We start from the raw sequence: 19030 nt of genomic DNA, 5'->3' as shown, positions 1-19030 counted from the left end.
TGTTGGCTTGTGGGAGGGAAGTCGAAATAAAAAGGCTTGGGGCTATGCTGTCAATCTCTGCAATTCACAAGAGCTCAATGATTTAATGATAAACCTGTTTGATTCTCCTTGCCACCGCGGCCTATTCCATAGTTTACCTGTCGGCCATGTACTAGCCCTTAGTTTTTTTGGGCTGCCACCCAACTTCAGCACCAACAACTGAATATAAGCATATACAAATGACCTTCATGACGGTCTGCCATTCAAACTTGCTATTAATGCTATAAGTATACAAGGACAATCATTCCATCACTGCCCCCTTTTGGCCAAAGACTATACCACATGCTAAATTACACATTTACGTAATGTAAGCTTTCAAAGGTGCATTTTTGTATATTCTGCCATCAATGATATACAATAATGCCCATAAAACCAATATTCTCCAATGTGTTTGCGGGACTGAATACCTTAACGGTGTTGTTGATGAGCTCGTTGTCTGTGGCGTCTGTAGAACCGTCAGCTGCTGAAGGACGGCTTCATGGTGGAGCTGGTGGAGGGAGCCAGGAAGCTCCGGCACGTGTTCCTCTTCACGGACCTCCTGCTGTGCGCTAAGCTGAAGAAACAACTGGGAGGGTGAGGACATCGGGAAGCTCTGCCTCATGCCATCATGTCATTTTCTCCCAGTTGGGCCAGTTGTTTGTCTTTGTCTCCAAAAGGCGACAACAAATGAATGCTGAACATGACATCCAACCAATTGAGTTATGTTTTTTGTTAAATGTATTGCCGGCATCGACATTAGTTTTCTTTCTCTATTTTTCTGCCTCTCGGCTTCCTTCGCTCATCGTTTTGTATGACTTTATTTATCATTTATAGAATGTATCAGTTGTCTCCCTCTACCCCCTCCCTGTTTTGCATAACTTAAAGTAAAATACAGCAGTACACTTCTCCTTCCCTCCCTCCCTCCCTCTGAAACAGCAAAAGTCATCAGTTTGACAGTAAATGATACATCCCTCTTTCTAGGAGGGACACACACACACACACACACACACACACACACACACACACACACACACACACACACACACACACACACAGAGTTAAAATCAACAGTATGACAGTGAACGTTACATCTCTCTGTCTCCGTGTCACTCCCTCCCAACAGTAAGAGCCAGCAGTACGACAGTAAGTGGTACATCCCTCTGTCAGAGCTGAGCTTCCAGGGGCCCGAGGAGTCGGAGCCCCTCACCATCCCCCAGGTGCCCGACGAGGAGCTGGACGCCATGAAGGTGAAGATCTCCCACCTGCGCAGCGAGATCCAGCGGGAGAAGGTGGGTAACATGACACCGCTCACTCACTCTGACACAGAGACACGGGAAGTACACAAACACAAACGGATGAACACGGAAACCATGGAGACGGCTTTTAAAGGTTGATCAGGGGCAGATAGTCCTTAGAAAACCAACAGAAACAAAGTGAATCACTTCTTATCTTTATAACATCCCCATACAGTATATTAGGTATTCGTTCTAGGGTGTCTTTCTTCATTGAAATGAGATGTTATGGATCTTCAGATATGAAATGTAGCTAGATTATTTAACCTAGGTTAGTTGCAGGCTTTTTCCAGTGTTCATGTCGCACACGCCGTGCACAGGCACTCACTCACACTCTATAACTTACTCACTAACTCACTCTCCACTCAATCACTCACACACACACACACACACACACACACACACACACACACACACACACACACACACACACACACACACAGTCTTATTCCCCTGCGGTGTGTGTGTGTTCCAGAGAGCCAACAAGGGGTCCAAGGTGATCGAGCGTCTGAGGAAGAAGCTGTCGGAGCAGGAGTCCATGCTGCTGCTGACCTCCCCGAGCATGGCTCTGAGGGCGCAGAACCGGAGCGGCAAGGTCAGAGGCCACCCGCACACTTCCTGTCTGATTTGAATAGACCCACACACTTCCTGTTGATAATAGACCCACTCACTTCCTGTTGATAATAGACCCACTCACTTCCTGTTGATAATAGACCCACTCACTTCCTGTTGATAATAGACCCACTCACTTCCTGTTGATAATAGACCCACTCACTTACTGTTGATAATAGACCCACACACTTCCTGTTGATAATAGACCCACTCACTTACTGTTGATAATAGACCCACATGCTTCCTGTTGATAATAGACCCACTCACTTCCTGTCTGGTTTTAATAGACCAACACACTTCCTGTCTGGTTTTAATAGACCAACACACTTCCTGTCTGGTTTTAATAGACCAGCACATGTCCTGTTCATTGTGGACCCACACACTTCCTTAATATATTATCATTGTGTGTGTGTGTGTGTGTGTGTGTGTGTGTGTGTGTGTGTGTGTGTGTGTGTGTGTCTGAGTTTCACTGGTTGCTTAATCAATGAGTCCATTTACTTCAGTTAACTGTGTTTTGTCCGTTCCAGAGTTACATATTCCTGATTTCGTCCGACTATGAACGTGCGGAATGGAAGGAGATGATCAAAGAGCAACAGAAGAAATGTAAGATTTAAATTCATTGTTTGATTTATTTATTGCATCGTAAGTCGTTTTCCTTCACGGATGAGGTCGTTGGAAGGCTTTGTTGCTGAGAACAATAAAAAATAACGGGGCATGAATTTTTCCAATAACTAAAACATTATGCTGAGAAGAAAAACAATATGCAACCCATATTATTTAATCCACAAAACTCTGCCACAGACTCTTTGTTTATTTCGATCTCCTTCAAACCTCTCAAACAAACAGAGCTTTGCTTGAAATATACCACAATTAAGTCTCTGTATAATTTACAAAATAGTTGTTCTCTGGAAAGATAAATGATTATTCTGATAAAAATTGATGATTGGGGTGCTTTCATTCATATTGTATCATATTATTATTATAGTCTGCTGAAACCTGTGAACATATGAAGGTCGTGCTTTCAATCACAATATTTCATAGTATTAGTGTGTGACTGTATGGACGTTGTGTTGGTCCTTCCAGGTTTGAAGAGCTTCTCTTTGACCTCCCTGGAGCTTCAGATGCTGACCAACTCGTGTGTGAAGCTGCAGACCGTCCACAGCATACCTCTCACAATCAACAAGGAAGGTGAGGACAGCATGCACACCTATATATTGTATATAAAGGTACCAGGGGGATCTATACTGTATATAAAGGTACCAGGGGGATCTATACTGTATGTAAAGGTGCCAGGGGGATCTATACTGTATATAAAGGTACCAGGGGGATGTATACTGTATATAAAGGTACCAGGGGGATCTATACTGTATGTAAAGGTGCCAGGGGGATCTATACTGTATATAAAGGTACCAGGGGGATGTATACTGTATATAAAGGTACCAGGGGGATCTATACTGTATATAAAGGTACCAGGAGGATCTATACTGTATATAAAGGTACCAGGGGGATCTATACTGTATATAAAGGTACCAGGGGGATCTATACAGTATATAAAGGTACCAGGGGGACCGTTATACAGTATATTACTGTACCAGGGGGACCGTTATACAGTATATTAATGTACCAGGGGGCTCTTAATACAGTATATTACTGTACCAGGGGGACCTTTATACAGTATATTACGGTACGAAGGGGATCTATACAGTATATAAAGGTACCAGGGGGACCTTTCATACAGTATATTATCACAGTACCTAGCAGATCTATTGACGGTATATCACAGTACCAAGCAGATCTATTGACAGTATATTACAGTACCAGGCAGATCTATATACAGTATATAACAGTACCAGGGGGTATATCACAGCACAAGGTGGATCATACAGTATATCACAGTACACGGTGGATCTACATACAGTGTATTAAAGTACCAGGTGGATCTATATACAGTATATAACAGCACCAGGTCCTTACATTTATGAATTGACTCCCAAACACTTTTCCTGGCCACAGCTTTTACAGTAGATGTCCCCATGGACATTCTGACAGAAGCTCTTAGCCTCTGTTTCCCCTGACTGAGGGACCCTGCTCTGCTTTGTTCCGGGGAAGTTGGCGCTATGACTGTATAGATTGGATAGAAAAACCTATTTACACTGGCACACTTATCTACTGTCTACACATGGTGTAGCGCGGGATTGTTCATTATGAATTGTTAATTGCGACTGCGTCTTCACCATACTCTGCTCTGACAATGGGCTTTCTTAATATTTCCCTCATTGTTTAGCGATTAGGTCGAGAATTAAAAGATTTAGAGATAATATATTTTGTGATTTTGGGGAAGATTTTATGAAAGCTTATGATGAGCTGTTTTTACTTTTTCTAATGATTCAAGTCAAGTACATTTAAGATGTCCATCTCTTAATCACAATTGGTGTGTGTGTGTGTGTGTGTGTGTGTGTGTGTGTGTGTGTGTGTGTGTGTGTGTGTATGTCTCTCCAGAGGATGAGAGTCCTGGACTCCACGGCTTCCTGAATGTAATCGTCCACTCGGCCTCCGGCCTCAAACAGAGCCAGAGTGAGTCACACGCCGACCTCATCATATCAGCCAATAGATAAAGAGACAACCGCAGTGTCAGATGTATCAGTCTAGAAGCTTTACCTCATACAATGGGACTACCAAGGTCACCCAATTAGAATTATTACTAATTAACTTATCCGTGATAATCATAATAGAAACATCCTGTTGAAACTGCTGGTCCATGCGGCATTGTGTTATTCATTGTGTATATATTGTGTATATTGTTTCTCTTTCTTCTGACAAATGTACTTATTGTTATTCATTGTGTATATTGAAGTTTAATGTAAATGTAATTGTGTATCTCCTAGATCTCTACTGCACCTTGGAGGTGGATTCCTTTGGCTTCTTCCTCAACAAAGCAAAGACCAGAGTGTACCGCTACACCACCGAGCCCAAATGGAACGAGGTGAGGCGTCCTGTCGTCCACAAGCTCAGACTAGGATACGCTTTTAAATTCTGCGCGTGTTTTCTTTAAATATAAATCGACGTCCCCCTCGTACAAAAGTGTTTACTTTCATCTCTGCGGTAACAAGCTGGTCTTTTTCCAGGAGTTTGAGATAGATCTGGAGGGCTCGCAGACCCTGAGGTTGCTGTGCTACGAGAAGAGTTACAACAAGACGAGGCAGAACAAAGACGACTGGGACAGCGCCGACCACATCATCGGGAAAGGACAGATCGCGGTATGGCATAATATTACCGCTCTCTGTCTCTCTCTCTCTCTCTCTCTCTCTCTCTCTCTCTCTCTGTTCGTCTCTCTCTCTCTGTCTCTCTTTTCTTCTCTCTCTGCCCCAAAGCCACCATGAGTCATAATGTCTGATATGCTATTATGTCACTTAGCATGCGATCCAGATTATGATTTAAAGGGGTTGATTTAGTGTGTGTGTGTGTGTGTGTGTGTGTGTGTGTGTGTGTGTGTGTGTGTGTGTGTGTGTGTGTGTGTGTGTGTGTGTGTGTGTGTGTGTGTGTGTGTGTGTGTGTGTGTGAGATAAGGCTTTCAGCTGAATTGATGAATTAGCCGGAGGGATGTCAATCGGATTATACTGTTACACATCGGTAGTGCTGTCTTTAGGGTAAAGGCTATAACCTGCAACAAATTGACATATTGTGAGTATTATATAGTAAAATAGGCCTTTACCATGGGCTGTTTCTGGTTATTTCCTTTTAATTTATACTGTTTGTTTCTCATTGGAATACAAAGACTGAAAAAGACAGAATTGATGAATGGTCATTGTACCTTGATATAGTTATCTGTCTGCACATGGTGCTTATTCATATCTATCACCTTCTTAACCCCAACCCTTACCTGGCTGGTGTCCTAGATTTAAGAAAAGGAATAATTATCATGATAATAATAAACACATTAATATCATTATACACACTGATAATTAATGTCAAAATATTGTGGCAACAACAATTCTTTATTTTATATATAATACATTTATTAATAGGTTTTCTTATTTTACCACTTACACAGTTGTCCCTCTCGAGCATTGTAACAAAATGTCTTCTTTTCTCTTTGTGTTGCGGTTGTGTTTCTCCCAGCTTGACCCCCAGTCCCTGCAAGGCAAGGACTGGCAACGGACGGTCATTCCTATGAATGGGGTGAGTCTACACCACACCACACTGACCTGTCCAAAGTATCTGTACTTATCTCTCATATGGTAGGATTACCATAAGCACCTAAACAACGTCCCATCTATAGTCCAACACTGCGGCCAGTCTTTAGCATATGCCATCCGCCGCACCCCTGTTCATCCCTGGGTAGGGCTAACCCTGCTCTGTCTTACTCCTCAACGTGCCTTCCCTTGGATTCTGGGAGTTTTTATGTGACTAATAATTGGCTAAGGGTCCAAGTCAAGCCTTCCGGTGCAAGTCTTTCGGTCTCAAGTCCTACGAGGCTATTCCAAGTCAAGTCTTTCAGACTGGACTTTGCTTAAGTATTGGCGTTCAGCCTCAGTGTCTGCTATAGTAACATTGGAGATTTTGATGTAGAGTAGTATCGTTTTGTTTTTGACTGAGTTACAAAGATATTTGTGTTGGACATTCAACAGATATCCTTGAGCCATATTAAAGCAATCTAAAGCAGGAAGAGATGGAGACACTCAGCAGTCCTGGTGGTTCTAGCGGTGTTAACCGATGGGCTACTGAGATGACAGCTCTGTACTGGGTCAAAAGAGTCTCCAGAGAGACTTGAGTCTCAAGGGTTCAATTCTCAGATAAGTCAGGCTCACAACTGGAGCGTTTCCCAGTTTTTCTGTCACAAGGTCCAAGTTTCAATCTCTGCCCAATAGTGAGAGAATAATGAGAACCACTTCCAGTGACGCTTGGACTAACTTTGCTGTAGCTAGAGAGCCAAATATTAGAACAAAATAACAGTATAGGACCACCCATTCACATTAAAGTGTTATAGATGCCATTGCATTTGGCGACCCCCAGTGGCGACAGAGTGAACGCCAGCCTCCACAGTGGCAACATGTTGGGTTAATGAGTCCAATCAGTGGAAAACAAACAGCTCACCCCTACAATTGATTTAAACCCCTCAGGATTTTATTAAGAACCTTAAAAAGCTGCGTTGGGTGTCGTGTTTACATCTCTCCGTCTCTCTCTCTCAGATCGAGGTCAAGCTGTCCATGAAGTTCACCAGCCGGGAGTTCAGTCTGAAGCGCATGCCTTCGCGGAGACCCATGGGCGTGTTTGGAGTCAAGATCTCTACAGTGACCAAGTGAGTCTGTGGTCTGAAGGTCACAGGAGGGTGCCATGCACCGCACCCAACAAACGTTTTTTTTCTGCGTTGCCATGGAGAAACGCAGCTTGAGCACAGCCCCCCTGATGTAGGACTCTTCATGCCAGCTAGTGTTTAAGTAGAAAATATGTAACGTGAAGGAGACTTACGGCGATAAGGTGCCAAGACCAGGCGAAAGCATTCAGGGAGACAAGACCACTTTGCAAGAACACAGATGATTTAGACTTGTCCGGGGACAGGAAGGAGGATTATTTCTGTCAAATAAACTACCTTGATTAATACCGAGATACACAATATATAATACAAAAATAAATAAACAAAGGATATTATAAACAAGCGTTGCAATACCGTTCCCCTCCTGTCGGTGGCAAGTGCAAATTGATCCAACACGTGTGTCGGATATTGCTTCTGCATCCCATGACCTATATTCCGGTGTGCGTCCAGACGGGAGCGCTCCAAGGTACCCTACATAGTCCGTCAGTGCCTGGAGGAGATCGAGAGGAGGGGCATGGAGGAGGTGGGCATCTACAGGGTGTCCGGCGTGGCCACTGACATCCAGAATCTGAAGGCCGCCTTCGACACCAGTGAGTCCGACGCCTTGTTTTTGTGCCCTTTCATCGGACGCGTTAAGAGAACACACACACACACACACACACACACACACACACACACACACACACACACACACACACACACATACACACACACACAGACACACACACACACACAGACACACACACACACACACACACACACACACACACACACACACACCAACTGTGATTAAGAGATGGACAGCGTAAATGCCCTTGAAACATTAGAAAAACGGCTCATCGTATGACCGGACAGCCCGGTAAAAAGAGTTTAGCTTCCCCTCTCCACCACCTTTTTTTAACATGACCCCTTTCGCTAACAACAGACCACAAAGACGTGTCGGTGATGATGAGCGAGATGGACGTGAACGCCATCGCCGGCACGCTGAAGCTCTACTTCAGGGAGCTGCCCGAGCCCCTCTTCACTGACGACCTCTATCCGAACTTTGCAGGAGGCATCAGTAAGTCCCGGGACGTTGTATTGGTCACGATGGTGAAGAAACCATTGCTTCTAGAAATCAATGAGTGGATCAAAATTCTGCAAACGTTTGATGAACCGTTTGAGGGCATTTGTCCGTTTTATCGACCACAAGACAAGGAAAGCTAATTTCAGACGTCGCTTCAGGCTAAAAAAAATACAGCCGGATAAATGTGAAAAAGCTGTTTTTCGTGTATATTCGTCATGGATCTGTAGGAAGAGATATCATAGGTTTCAAAATCAAGAATTCAACTAAAAACGTAATACATGTGTTTACTTGATTGCCCCACTACATACTACTGCTCAATAGAATATACATTCACGGTGGCAAGAGGGAGGCACTAACCGAAGAGAGAATATTTGCGCCTCTCCCCAATATTTATTTCGGCCACTGCTTTGACAAATTCTCTGTAAAAAAAGACTGGGGATTGTTGAAAACGGATCACAGAAAGGAAGAGAGAAAATTTTAATGGTTAGTAGGAGGGATTGGAGTGGACCATCCAATCACAGCATCCGCCCCTAGACTAACTGTGTTCCAGTGTTATGCGTTGGTCAACCCGCCCTTGTGTCTCCCTGCAGCCCTGTCTGATAGTGTTGCCAAAGAGAGCTGCATGCTCAACCTTCTGCTATCGCTACCTGAGCCCAACCTGGTCACCTTCCTCTTCCTGCTGGACCACCTCAAGAGGTACGACTGCCTTTCCCCTCATTTCCCTTCAGTCTCTCTCTAAATAGGTTTGGCTGTGCGTATCAACGGTTGATGTTTACCTACAGGGTGGCAGAGAAGGAGTGCGTGAACAAGATGTCTCTCCACAACCTGGCCACAGTGTTCGGGCCCACCCTGTTGAGACCGTCTGAGAAGGACAGCAAGATCCCCACCAACCCCACTCAGCCAATCAGCATGGGCGACAGCTGGTCCCTGGAAGTGATGTCACAGGTGAGACCAGTGTAGCTTATAGTATCTTCTAAGGGGCTGATGCTGTTTTAATGGTCCATGGTCTCAAATGTTTCATGCGTTGCATGAACATAATCAAATAGTAATGTTTACATATGAGAAGATCATTGTTGACCAATCATGGATTACTGGTTCTGCAATTGATTTTATTTTCTACCTATGTGTTTCTTCAGGTCCAAGTGCTGCTCTACTTTCTCCAACTAGAAACCATCCCCACACCGGACAGTAAACGGCAGAGCATCCTATTCTCCACCGAAGTGTAGGGCCAAACTGTCTCCTGTCTCTGATATTTCCGAGTATGAAGGAGTGAAAAACGGACAGACGTTTGGCTCAAACTGAGCCTCTTATAGTATATATGTATATGTGTGTATATATATATATATATATATATATATATATATATATATATATATATATATATATATATATATATATATGTATATATGTATATATATATATATATGTATATATGTATATATGTATGTATATATATGTATATATATATATATATATATGTATATGTATGTATATATATGTATATATATATATATATATGTATATGTATGTATATATATGTATATGTATATATATATGTATATGTATATATATGTATATGTATATATATATGTATATGTATATATATATATGTGTATATATATATGTGTGTATGCATATATATATGTGTGTGTGTGTGTTGTTTTAGTAAAGTATGTTTTTTTAAATTGCAAGACTAGATTATGTGATCAGATCTTGTTGCTCCACAAGCAAGGGGGTCGAGGTTGGGGTGTGGGGGGTCACAACCACAAGAGGGCACCATTGGGCCAGGAGAGTCCCCCTTTCAGTCCCCCTCTCCCCCACATCAACCCATGCCCTCAGCTTAGGTCCTCCTCCTGAGAAACTCTCAGTACTGTACATCACAGCCAATACTTAGGTTATACTCTGTACCTCCAGTGAAGACGTTTGGATCTGCCTTTTCCCCCACCTCACTAACGTACGTCTCTCTTCGTCGCCTCCGCTATTGACCTTTACTGCATGTACACTGGTGCGCTCGATGCATTCACAATTTGCTCATTCCTAACAAAACATTGTTCATGAGTAGGTTAGGCCTCTCCATCCATTTTTTTGTTGGAGACCTTATGGTCCATACCGCAAACGCTTTAATGCAATGTACACAAGTGCATCTGCAATCCTAATTTGACACGTGAGTAAGTTATTTATGGGAACCCACCACAGAGTAATGCCAAGGAGTCTGATCCTCATCTTCATCGCAAAGAGCCTTGATTCTGTATTGACAGGTCGCTGGTTCAGGCTTTTTGCGGGTGTTCGCACTGTTCTCTCGTTGTCAATGAGAAAGAGGCGATGAGATGGACCTGTGCTACCTGTGGGAGTCCTTATCTGTCCATTACAGTGGTAGGGGAATGAGTCGGAACGTAATGATTTTTTAATACAGTAGAATCAGACAGCCTTTTCCTTGTATATTTGGATACTGTAGAATCTGCCTTTTCAATGTATATTTTAGTTAGATGATCATCAAATCGAGTGTTCAAATTTGTATTAATGTCCAAATGATAAGTTATGTATGATTGAGAAGTTCCTAATGAGCTCATATTTTGTATAATTTTTTAAAAATATTTTGGACAATATTCTATGTTTTAATAATACATTATTTAAAAGCACCACTGGAATCCAAACTTTTGAAATATAAAAATGTTTACAGTGTAAGCAAACAAGGAACAGAGGATTTAGGACTTGAATAACAAATTGATGAAGCAATACAACAAAACAATAGAAACACATGACGAACAAAATGCATTAGACCACCTGCAATAACTCCCAACAGAAAAAGCAACTCTATCCTCTCCTTTGTTTTGATTTTTTATCAAGTACGACTTGTCTAAGTATTTCCATCTCCATGCAGGATTAAGCCTTGTTCTTATAGAAACAAACTTAGCTGTTCATCCTAGAAATAAAGTTTAATTTACATAACATGACAACCCCCCCCCCCCCCCCCCCCCCCCACACACACACACACACGCTTCGTTTTATATCGTTCTGCTATTGTTATGATGTTAAAATCTCTTTAGCTGCTGGGTCAGAAGTAAGCAAGCAGTGCGTTTCCCTTCCAGAGAGTATCATCCATGCAAGCATGACATCATATCTTGACATCATAATGCAGACACCCACACACACAAACGCAAACAACCTTAGATCATTGTTTTTGTTATTATATACGTGTCCACACAAGTGCACTCCTGCAATTATGGAACTACTGTTTTTTACTAGTGGCCTGAATGCTTAGCAGTTATGTTCATGAAAAGACCATATCTATCTATTCTTGAGGTGATGTATTTTTTTGGTTTATGGTTGCATGTGCCCTTTAATTGGTTCCTCACTCTGCCTAAAGTTCAATAACTCACGGTCCAAGGAGAGCTCTTTAAACATTGTGTTCACGAGATATTACTGTACCTTGAAATTAACATGCAGGCATGTTTCGTTTGTGAAGATTTTGATTAATCTTTTCTTTTTTTTCTGAAGAGGACTTGACAACATAGACCTATGTTCTACTAATAGCTTTAGATGATCTAGTGACTTAATAAGGAACTGGTTTACACTCTGCAGTATGCCCTGCAATGGCCCATTTTACGTGATCAATAGTATGTTCAGCTGATTATTATAACTTGTTTTCTTCGTGCAAAACTCCACTCTGCAAGGGAGTGATTGATAGTGACCAAGCATAGGCTATTATATATAGCGTGTGTGTGTGTGTGTGTGTGTGTGTGTGTGTGTGTGTGTGTGTGTGTGTGTGTGTGTGTGTGTGTGTGTGTGTGTGTGTGTCAGTGGTGTATGTGCGTTGCTGATAGGTGTGTCCACAGGAAGGAGGAATTAATGCTATACATGAGTAATAAATAAATGCTGTATCATTTGGTGAAGGTGGGGAAATCGTTACTTTGATAAATGTATCAACCAATTTAAGTCTTAACACTTTCACAAATTGTCAGTTTCTTACACACTTTTTTTGTGGATGAAACTATAACAAAGGAGCTTATAAGCCCAAATGGATTGAAAGTTGTAGCCTATCGTATGATTACTGACTCTTTATTACTTATCTTAGGTTAGCCATAACCCGGTCAAATCCAATATTTTCAATGCTACAATAATTTCCGAACTTTTCCTATTTATTGCCTCGTATGGCCGCGGCCTTACGTAAACTTCATCCACTCGAATTAAATAACTTGGTCAAGGTTGCTCTCATAGCGCCTCCCGAATCATAGGGCAACAACACACGCTCTGGGGAATCCTCCGAGCCTTATTCTTTTAACGTCGTCATTCTGTTTCATTTTGGATGAAACGGTTAATTAATCGCATTTTCAAAAAACGTAGCTACTCTCTCCACATAGAAACATTGACTGTCATAAAGGCTCCCGCTAGCGTTCACTGTCTACTGTGGCTCAGAGCACACAGCCCCGCTGTGTGCCGGTGATGGGGGGGAAAAAATGGTATTCCGTCTGTCATGTTTTTGGCAGCAAAGGAGTCGTCTGTTGACTAGATACCAAGCGACTTTGTGGACACCCGTATTTCAGTTTTTTTTGTTGCGTATGATTGACTTGTATAGGAATTTATATTCCGGTATGGTCTGAACTCGTAAACTGTGCTTGTGCTGCTTATCTTCCTCATGGGACTATAATGCTGTAGATTAGGACCTAAGCATTGCATTTTTTTTCTACACTAATTCAACAGGATATCTTGCCCAAGGCCTTGTCTCATCACCTAATGTAAACATGATCTGTGTCTTTATTTTTGTCCAAATTGTGTATCGAGGGGGATTTATATTTGATTGTTTATATATAAAATAACTCATGGTATACATTTAAATTAAAACTAGAACTTCAGTCTTGTACGGTACAACTTTGAGGCAACAGAGTCCTCTGCCACTGTATGTGAAGGAGACATATTGTCTCACTTCTGCTTATCATTTTTTAATTGTAAACAGTTCTATCGTATTTATTGTATTTGGATGGCAGAAACGTGTACATGCTTTGACCACTTGTATTCAGCCATGACTGATCTTGCGCCTTCAGTCTATTAATTTATTGTGTTCAGCTGACTGGCCACTGTGACTTCTGGGCTCACTGGTTTAGATAACCGGCTTATATGGAGGAGGCTGTCGAGTCAATTAAATCACATTTCCTTGAGCTTTTCACTCCTCAAAACTCTTAACTTATCCTGGGAAGTTTCCTTGTAGAATATGTATTATACAAAAAAAAATGTAATTTGGATGGGACATTTTGTATTTATTGTGGCTCCTGATTAAGTTTTAATCAATTGATGGAAGGTTGATCATTGCTTGTATAGTTGTAGTTTCTTTTAAGTAGCCATCTGTCATTATCTGCTAAGGGAGGGGCAACCTTTACGTACTCTCAAATAAAATAGGGTTACCCTCAAATCAACCCATATTTTTGTCTGTTGAAGTGTAATTGCATGTGTCCTCCATACATCACCCCTGTACATGAAAAGTCAATATGCCGACATAATTTGAAATTAAGCAAACATGTGGACTATAGCCCTCTATATAAAGCTACCATTTGAGTGTGGAACTGTGTATGGAACGAATTAATTTAATGTAAAAATAAAAATATCATCACATCAATGCATACCCTTATCACGTGTCTCTTGAACATCTTGCATACGCTACAATGCGCCAATCTCCCTTTGTCTGCCATGTAAACTTGAGTTCACTCCCACTCATGAAGACAGACCTGTCCTTTTATTCATGATACAATTTGAGATATAAATGATGATGGGATTTGTTTACTAGAACAGAGTCTTTTTTATTTTTTAAAAATGTCCTGTTTCTGTTCCAGCATCAGTGCTCCTGTTGTAGAACTGTAAACAAATTATGTATTCTGAGAGCATCCATGTTTGGTAGGCATTTGAAGTCTACGTTTGTACACGAAAATGTTAAATAAAGATTTCCTGTATTTATGAAAAACTTTTTATGAGTTTATTTCAATCAAAGCAATTCAAATCTAACAATAAAATCTTCAATAATATATTGGGGGGAAATAAATGTATGTAGAGAGATAAATCTACATAATAACTGATGAGAAAGTCAGCTGAGCCGTGCAATTTGTGACAAACCGAAGCGTAATAAAAGTGAACAACTTCACTTTTAAATTATATTCCAGTAAAGTCAAGTGATAACAACGATGGACACCCCCTCCATATTTGCATGAATCGTTCAGGCCTTCTGCCCTCTCCAATTAGCTTGAACACTAACTGTAACCCGGTCAAAACGATGGATGGCTTGTGTGATTTTTGACCACTGATTCACGTAGAAATACATTGACGGACCTGCCGGCGGACTTCTGCAGATGTCCACGTCATTTTGTCAATGCGGGACCAATCAGACCCTTGAGACCAATGAGACCCTTCTCTATTTGTTATGGCTAACGAGTGACCTTGAATCCAGGCAGTCATACATATTCATGATGAGTTTCTGTCAATGATGTCGAACAATAACGCAATTATCTGCACTTTGTTTTATAAAACAAAAATATTCACAAGTATTGTGAATATTCAGCACTCTACAGTGACCCCCGGCGGGGAGTCACTTACCTAGGAAACATAGCCACTAAATCATCTGCGCAATTAGGATTTGGCATCCTCTCTGTCTGGGGGCCAGGACGCAGTCACTAAGTTGGACAGCGGATCAGGTATGTCTATTTTTTTTTTATCTAGCGGACGAGCCTGTGCTGTGTGTGTGAAGTCATGTAAGCTACCCTGCAGCTAAAGTGGTGACTCATCGTGTGGATCGGGGTTAGTTATCAGACACGAGGCAAGGCTAAAAGCCTGCTGTCGTAGCCCGCCAACATAGCGTGACCTTCAAACAAAACAAAATAAACACAGTATGTCATCGTTTAAAGTCCAAAGAATCCATTCTGACCCCACAGGTTGGCTTGATATATGTTTTATTATTATTTATACAAAAAATAAATTTTAATGAGCGTCAACTACTTATTAGTAGTCTAGTACAACTCTGCCAAACAACAACTCAGCACATTAACACATACGTTTTCAAAGATTTTCTCTATGCTACTTCTCTGCTATGTTCACAGATACAATTCTACACACAATGCATGATTTCTCTCTATCGATCTTTCTCTCTCTGGTTCTATTTTTCCTAACTCAACCCTATACCTGTGTATACTGTATAGGGTGTATGTATACCTGTCTGCGGCACCAAAAAGGGCACCAACAGGTATGGTCTGGTCTGTTTCCAATCACCGAGACATAATTATTATGAAGGCCTATCTATTTATAGTCCTAGTCAAGTGTATGTAAACAAAACGCACACAAACGTTTCTGCCAGAATATAATTGCCAGAGACTAGTAGGCCTAGGCCTACCACAATTAAATCCAACCGCATTATGTTATCTTCTTTTTTGTTAGAGTTAGACTGTTCTTTCCGTCGTTCATCTGTATTGAAAAGTACCTTGAGCTACATTCTTATGTTTGAAATTTGCTACATAAATAAAGCGGACCGTTTAAATATATACAGTTTCTGGAAGTTTCGGTTGCGACCAGTAGGAAGCAGTACAGGGACATTGTTGTATGGACTTGAGGAGCCCCAAATAACACGATTAATTAAAGACTGAACTTGAGAAGGGGCTTAAAAAGAATCGACATTTTCAATTTCCTGGTAGTGGTATGACTGATCTGCAGCGAGAGACCTAGTAAACGATGCCACGACATCCTCGTTCTAGTGCAGGGTTTCTCAAACCATGGGGCAGGGCCCTGGTGCACTGGCTACTGAGCCAGGCTCCAAAATAAAGTCATATTATTGACTGTCTAAACCTGCGCCTCAAATTTCAGATTACTCTGAAAACGGAATGGAAACGGACACCTACTTATTGAGATTAATGTTAACCTTGGTATCCTACTTAAAGTTCTGTAAGTATTAGCTAACTATTTATTTGCAAAGTACAGCATAGGGGGAAATTACATGGTAATACTTTACAATAAGGGTATATTAATTAAGCTTTAATTAACAATAGTTAATTCAGTATAAGCAGGCACGGCGCCAGGATTCCATTTAGGGTTAAGTTACCCTCCTATTTGGTGTTTTAATCCAGTTGATACTGGAAAAGACGTGTTCAACTAAACAGGATGTCATTGGCAGTGTTATCAGAGCTTGTCTGGCACTGTCTGCTTAACTTTCGCAGAAACATCAACAAAGACAAAAACAGTATTTTTTTCATTCGAAAAAATAATATTTAGGTTATTTAATCACAAATTATGAGATTATTTGCCGATTTTTAATAATTAAAAAAAATAATTAAATATATTAAACCTTTTTTTTTCAAGAACAAAAGTTTTGGGTGGGCCTGTTGAACAGTGGGTGGTGCTAGGTCCACCCATAACGCCGTAACTGTGAATTATTCCATACTTTTTATCTGTATGGAATAGTTCACAGTTAACTGGTCATCATAGCGAATTATAAAACGGACAGTTCCAGTACCTTATATTAATTGAGGAACTACATTACTTGGCGGAAGTGTTTTCAATAAATTATGATATTTTATATTGCTCTGTGACTATTTTGTGAAATCGAACTAGGTAGAATAAAGGTACCGTTTTAGTAACCGTTTTATAAAAGCATAGAATTGAATTGAAAATATTGAATTGTAATAAGGGTTAGGGGTTGTAATGGGATACCCTCTAGCCCCCTCCTTCCAGCTTGGACTGAACTGCCAGATCGCCCTTCTGCCAGATGGTCACCAGGAAGGGGAAGCACTTCAACATCCCGTCCCTAGAGAGGGGTTTCCGGGGGAACACCTGGACACAGAAAACCGACCCCACTCCATGGGACTCCCTGGGCGTATCCTGGTAGACCGACGTGACGTCATAGCGGAGGCCGCAGTCGTCGGGGAGCACAGTCGGACCTTCGTGTGCGTTCAGTGTCCCCTCAACAGGCTGAATCCCATTCACCGTCAGGTCCCCATGCGTGACCACATATTGATCCACGGGCATGACCACAAACGCTTGCTGCAGGTGCTCCCCCACCGTGCACTTTAAATCCAGCGGCCAGCAGTAATCCGTGGGGTCTTTGGAGGGGAAACTGATGTTAGAATTTGCACACATTTTTGCCCTCGTGCAAAATACGTTTAAATGCATGCAATATTTTATTTTATTTGATTAAATCCATCACTGATGGAGTGTAGCTACACTAATATCTCATCTCATATATATACGCGGGGGGGGGACAGTTGATGGTAGAAATTTCTAAAGACTTTTTTTTTTTGTAGAATCCTTACAAAAAAGCAAAATTTTTCAAAAACACATATTTGGATTGCTTAAGCATCAAAATCTTAAAAAAACGTCTTTAAGGTGTGCTCCCATGTGGCACTGGGGCCTATTAGCTGTTGCTTATACAGTTTATAGCCAGCGACGGCCCAGGAGTGGATAAAGCATGGTCTAATATTTGGAATATAGTAACAACTAGACCTCTTTGCTTCAGCACCCGGCCAATCACTGTCGCAGTTATTAAAAATGCCATTCTTACTTTGTTCTTCCTGCGAAGAGTCTTTCATCCGTATGCTCCTGTTATCTCCCAGTTCCATGATCTTGGCAAAGGTCAGAACAGTGCAGTCCATCAGGCACTGAGTGGTCTCCACGATGGAGATCTGTCGAATAAGAGACTCTTGATCTGTACATTCCATTGTCCCCACGGCAATCAGCACCAGAGGCAGGCAGCCGACGTGCATCCATAAGCTCAGATATGGTGACATGCTGTCCAGTTGAAAACTATCCAAAGTATCCTAGAAAGCGGAAAATGTTGAAACGTTTCTTGGAAGTGCGCAACACCGTTTGAAGTTGTGACTCTGTTAGCTGAGGAATATATAGAGGGTGTGTCAGCATTTTTATCTCTTTTCCCTTTAATAGCTTAGCTGCAACTGCCATGGCAGTGACAGCTATGACATATCATGCTTACACCCCCCCCCCCCCCGAGTTTATTGGAAAACACTGAAACACATTCAAAGTAAAGTCATGTTTATTTAAGTGATGAGTGCACAATTTTCAGAGGTTATAACAGACCAGCTAACAAAGGTAGGTCATTTTCAAACATTGCATAACATACTTGTAAATATTGAATTGTCAGTATTAGCCGTATTAATATTTAAGATATTAATGGTTTTGTGAGAGATATATGCTCATGTTATATATCTATAAATATAATGTGAAGGGATTAATAAAATCAATTTAGTGGTTTAAAACTAAAAAGTAGTAAGGTATTAAGCTAAAACAGGAAAGCAAACACTTGAACAAACACAATGGAAAAATAAATTCTGTGCCATAGCCAAGACTAGAGAAAATGGAAGACGACACCATGAGTTGCTTCATAAGCTTTATGTGTTCTAACTTGCTGTTGACAATTGCATATTCCATATTTTCTGCTAAAAGAATGCGTACACAGCAAAAACATGATTTAATTATTTCCAGAAATTGTATTATCTATCCCAGATATATAATTATCTGTGTTTAAAATAAAGGCAACGCTTTATGCAGCTGAATAGCGTGTTCTGCCTTTGCAGAGTGCCACGTCCCTGGAACATTGCCATGGGAATGAGAGCGCAGATGAAGCTCTAACTCAAACACAAGGAAGCAGGAAACATGGAAGAGCTGTATTATTTATGAAGAAAATAAAAATATAAAGTACAGCCTTTGCATTATGTTGGTTTAACGGTCAGTGCATCATGCATTATT

At 41.2% G+C, this 19030-nt stretch overlaps 2 protein-coding genes across 3 annotated transcripts in view; one reads left to right on the top strand and one right to left on the bottom strand.

Annotated features, from left to right (window-relative positions):
• Positions 1-9599, top strand: part of bcr (BCR activator of RhoGEF and GTPase) — a 52676-nt gene extending 43077 nt beyond the window's left edge. For both annotated transcript variants that reach the window (XM_079734596.1, XM_079734595.1), the window contains 15 exons: positions 491-612; positions 1142-1307; positions 1786-1905; positions 2450-2525; positions 3006-3110; positions 4422-4496; positions 4808-4905; positions 5048-5179; positions 6042-6101; positions 7112-7221; positions 7687-7826; positions 8162-8296; positions 8893-8998; positions 9085-9247; positions 9439-9599. In XM_079734596.1, the coding sequence (XP_079590722.1) occupies positions 491-612; positions 1142-1307; positions 1786-1905; positions 2450-2525; positions 3006-3110; positions 4422-4496; positions 4808-4905; positions 5048-5179; positions 6042-6101; positions 7112-7221; positions 7687-7826; positions 8162-8296; positions 8893-8998; positions 9085-9247; positions 9439-9528 (1698 nt within the window). In that variant the 3' untranslated portion in view covers positions 9529-9599. The remainder of the gene's footprint in view (positions 1-490; positions 613-1141; positions 1308-1785; positions 1906-2449; positions 2526-3005; positions 3111-4421; positions 4497-4807; positions 4906-5047; positions 5180-6041; positions 6102-7111; positions 7222-7686; positions 7827-8161; positions 8297-8892; positions 8999-9084; positions 9248-9438) is intronic.
• A 7181-nt stretch (positions 9600-16780) lies between these two features.
• gsdf (gonadal somatic cell derived factor) lies at positions 16781-18090 on the bottom strand. Its single transcript, XM_079736008.1, has 2 exons — positions 17829-18090; positions 16781-17370 (listed from the first exon to the last, which is right to left on the bottom strand). The coding sequence occupies exons 1-2, from the start codon at positions 18052-18054 to the stop codon at positions 16985-16987; spliced, it is 612 nt and encodes a 203-aa protein (XP_079592134.1). The 5' UTR covers positions 18055-18090; the 3' UTR covers positions 16781-16984.
• Positions 18091-19030: the final 940 nt, after the last annotated feature.

The sequence above is a fragment of the Pollachius pollachius genome (assembly GCF_949987615.1).
Source record: "Pollachius pollachius genome assembly, chromosome: 4".
In the NCBI taxonomy this organism is placed as follows: Eukaryota; Metazoa; Chordata; class Actinopteri; order Gadiformes; family Gadidae; genus Pollachius; species Pollachius pollachius.
This window is presented reverse-complemented; position numbering and strand designations above follow the sequence as displayed.

Bases quoted from the DNA above. Each gene is read 5' to 3' on its own strand.
- gsdf (XM_079736008.1), bottom strand. From the start codon at position 18,054: ATGTCACCATATCTGAGCTTATGGATGCACGTCGGCTGCCTGCCTCTG. The intron at 17,371-17,828 runs GTAAGAATGGCA...TCCCCTCCAAAG, and splicing joins CTCTTCGCAGGAAGAACAAA to ACCCCACGGATTACTGCTGG.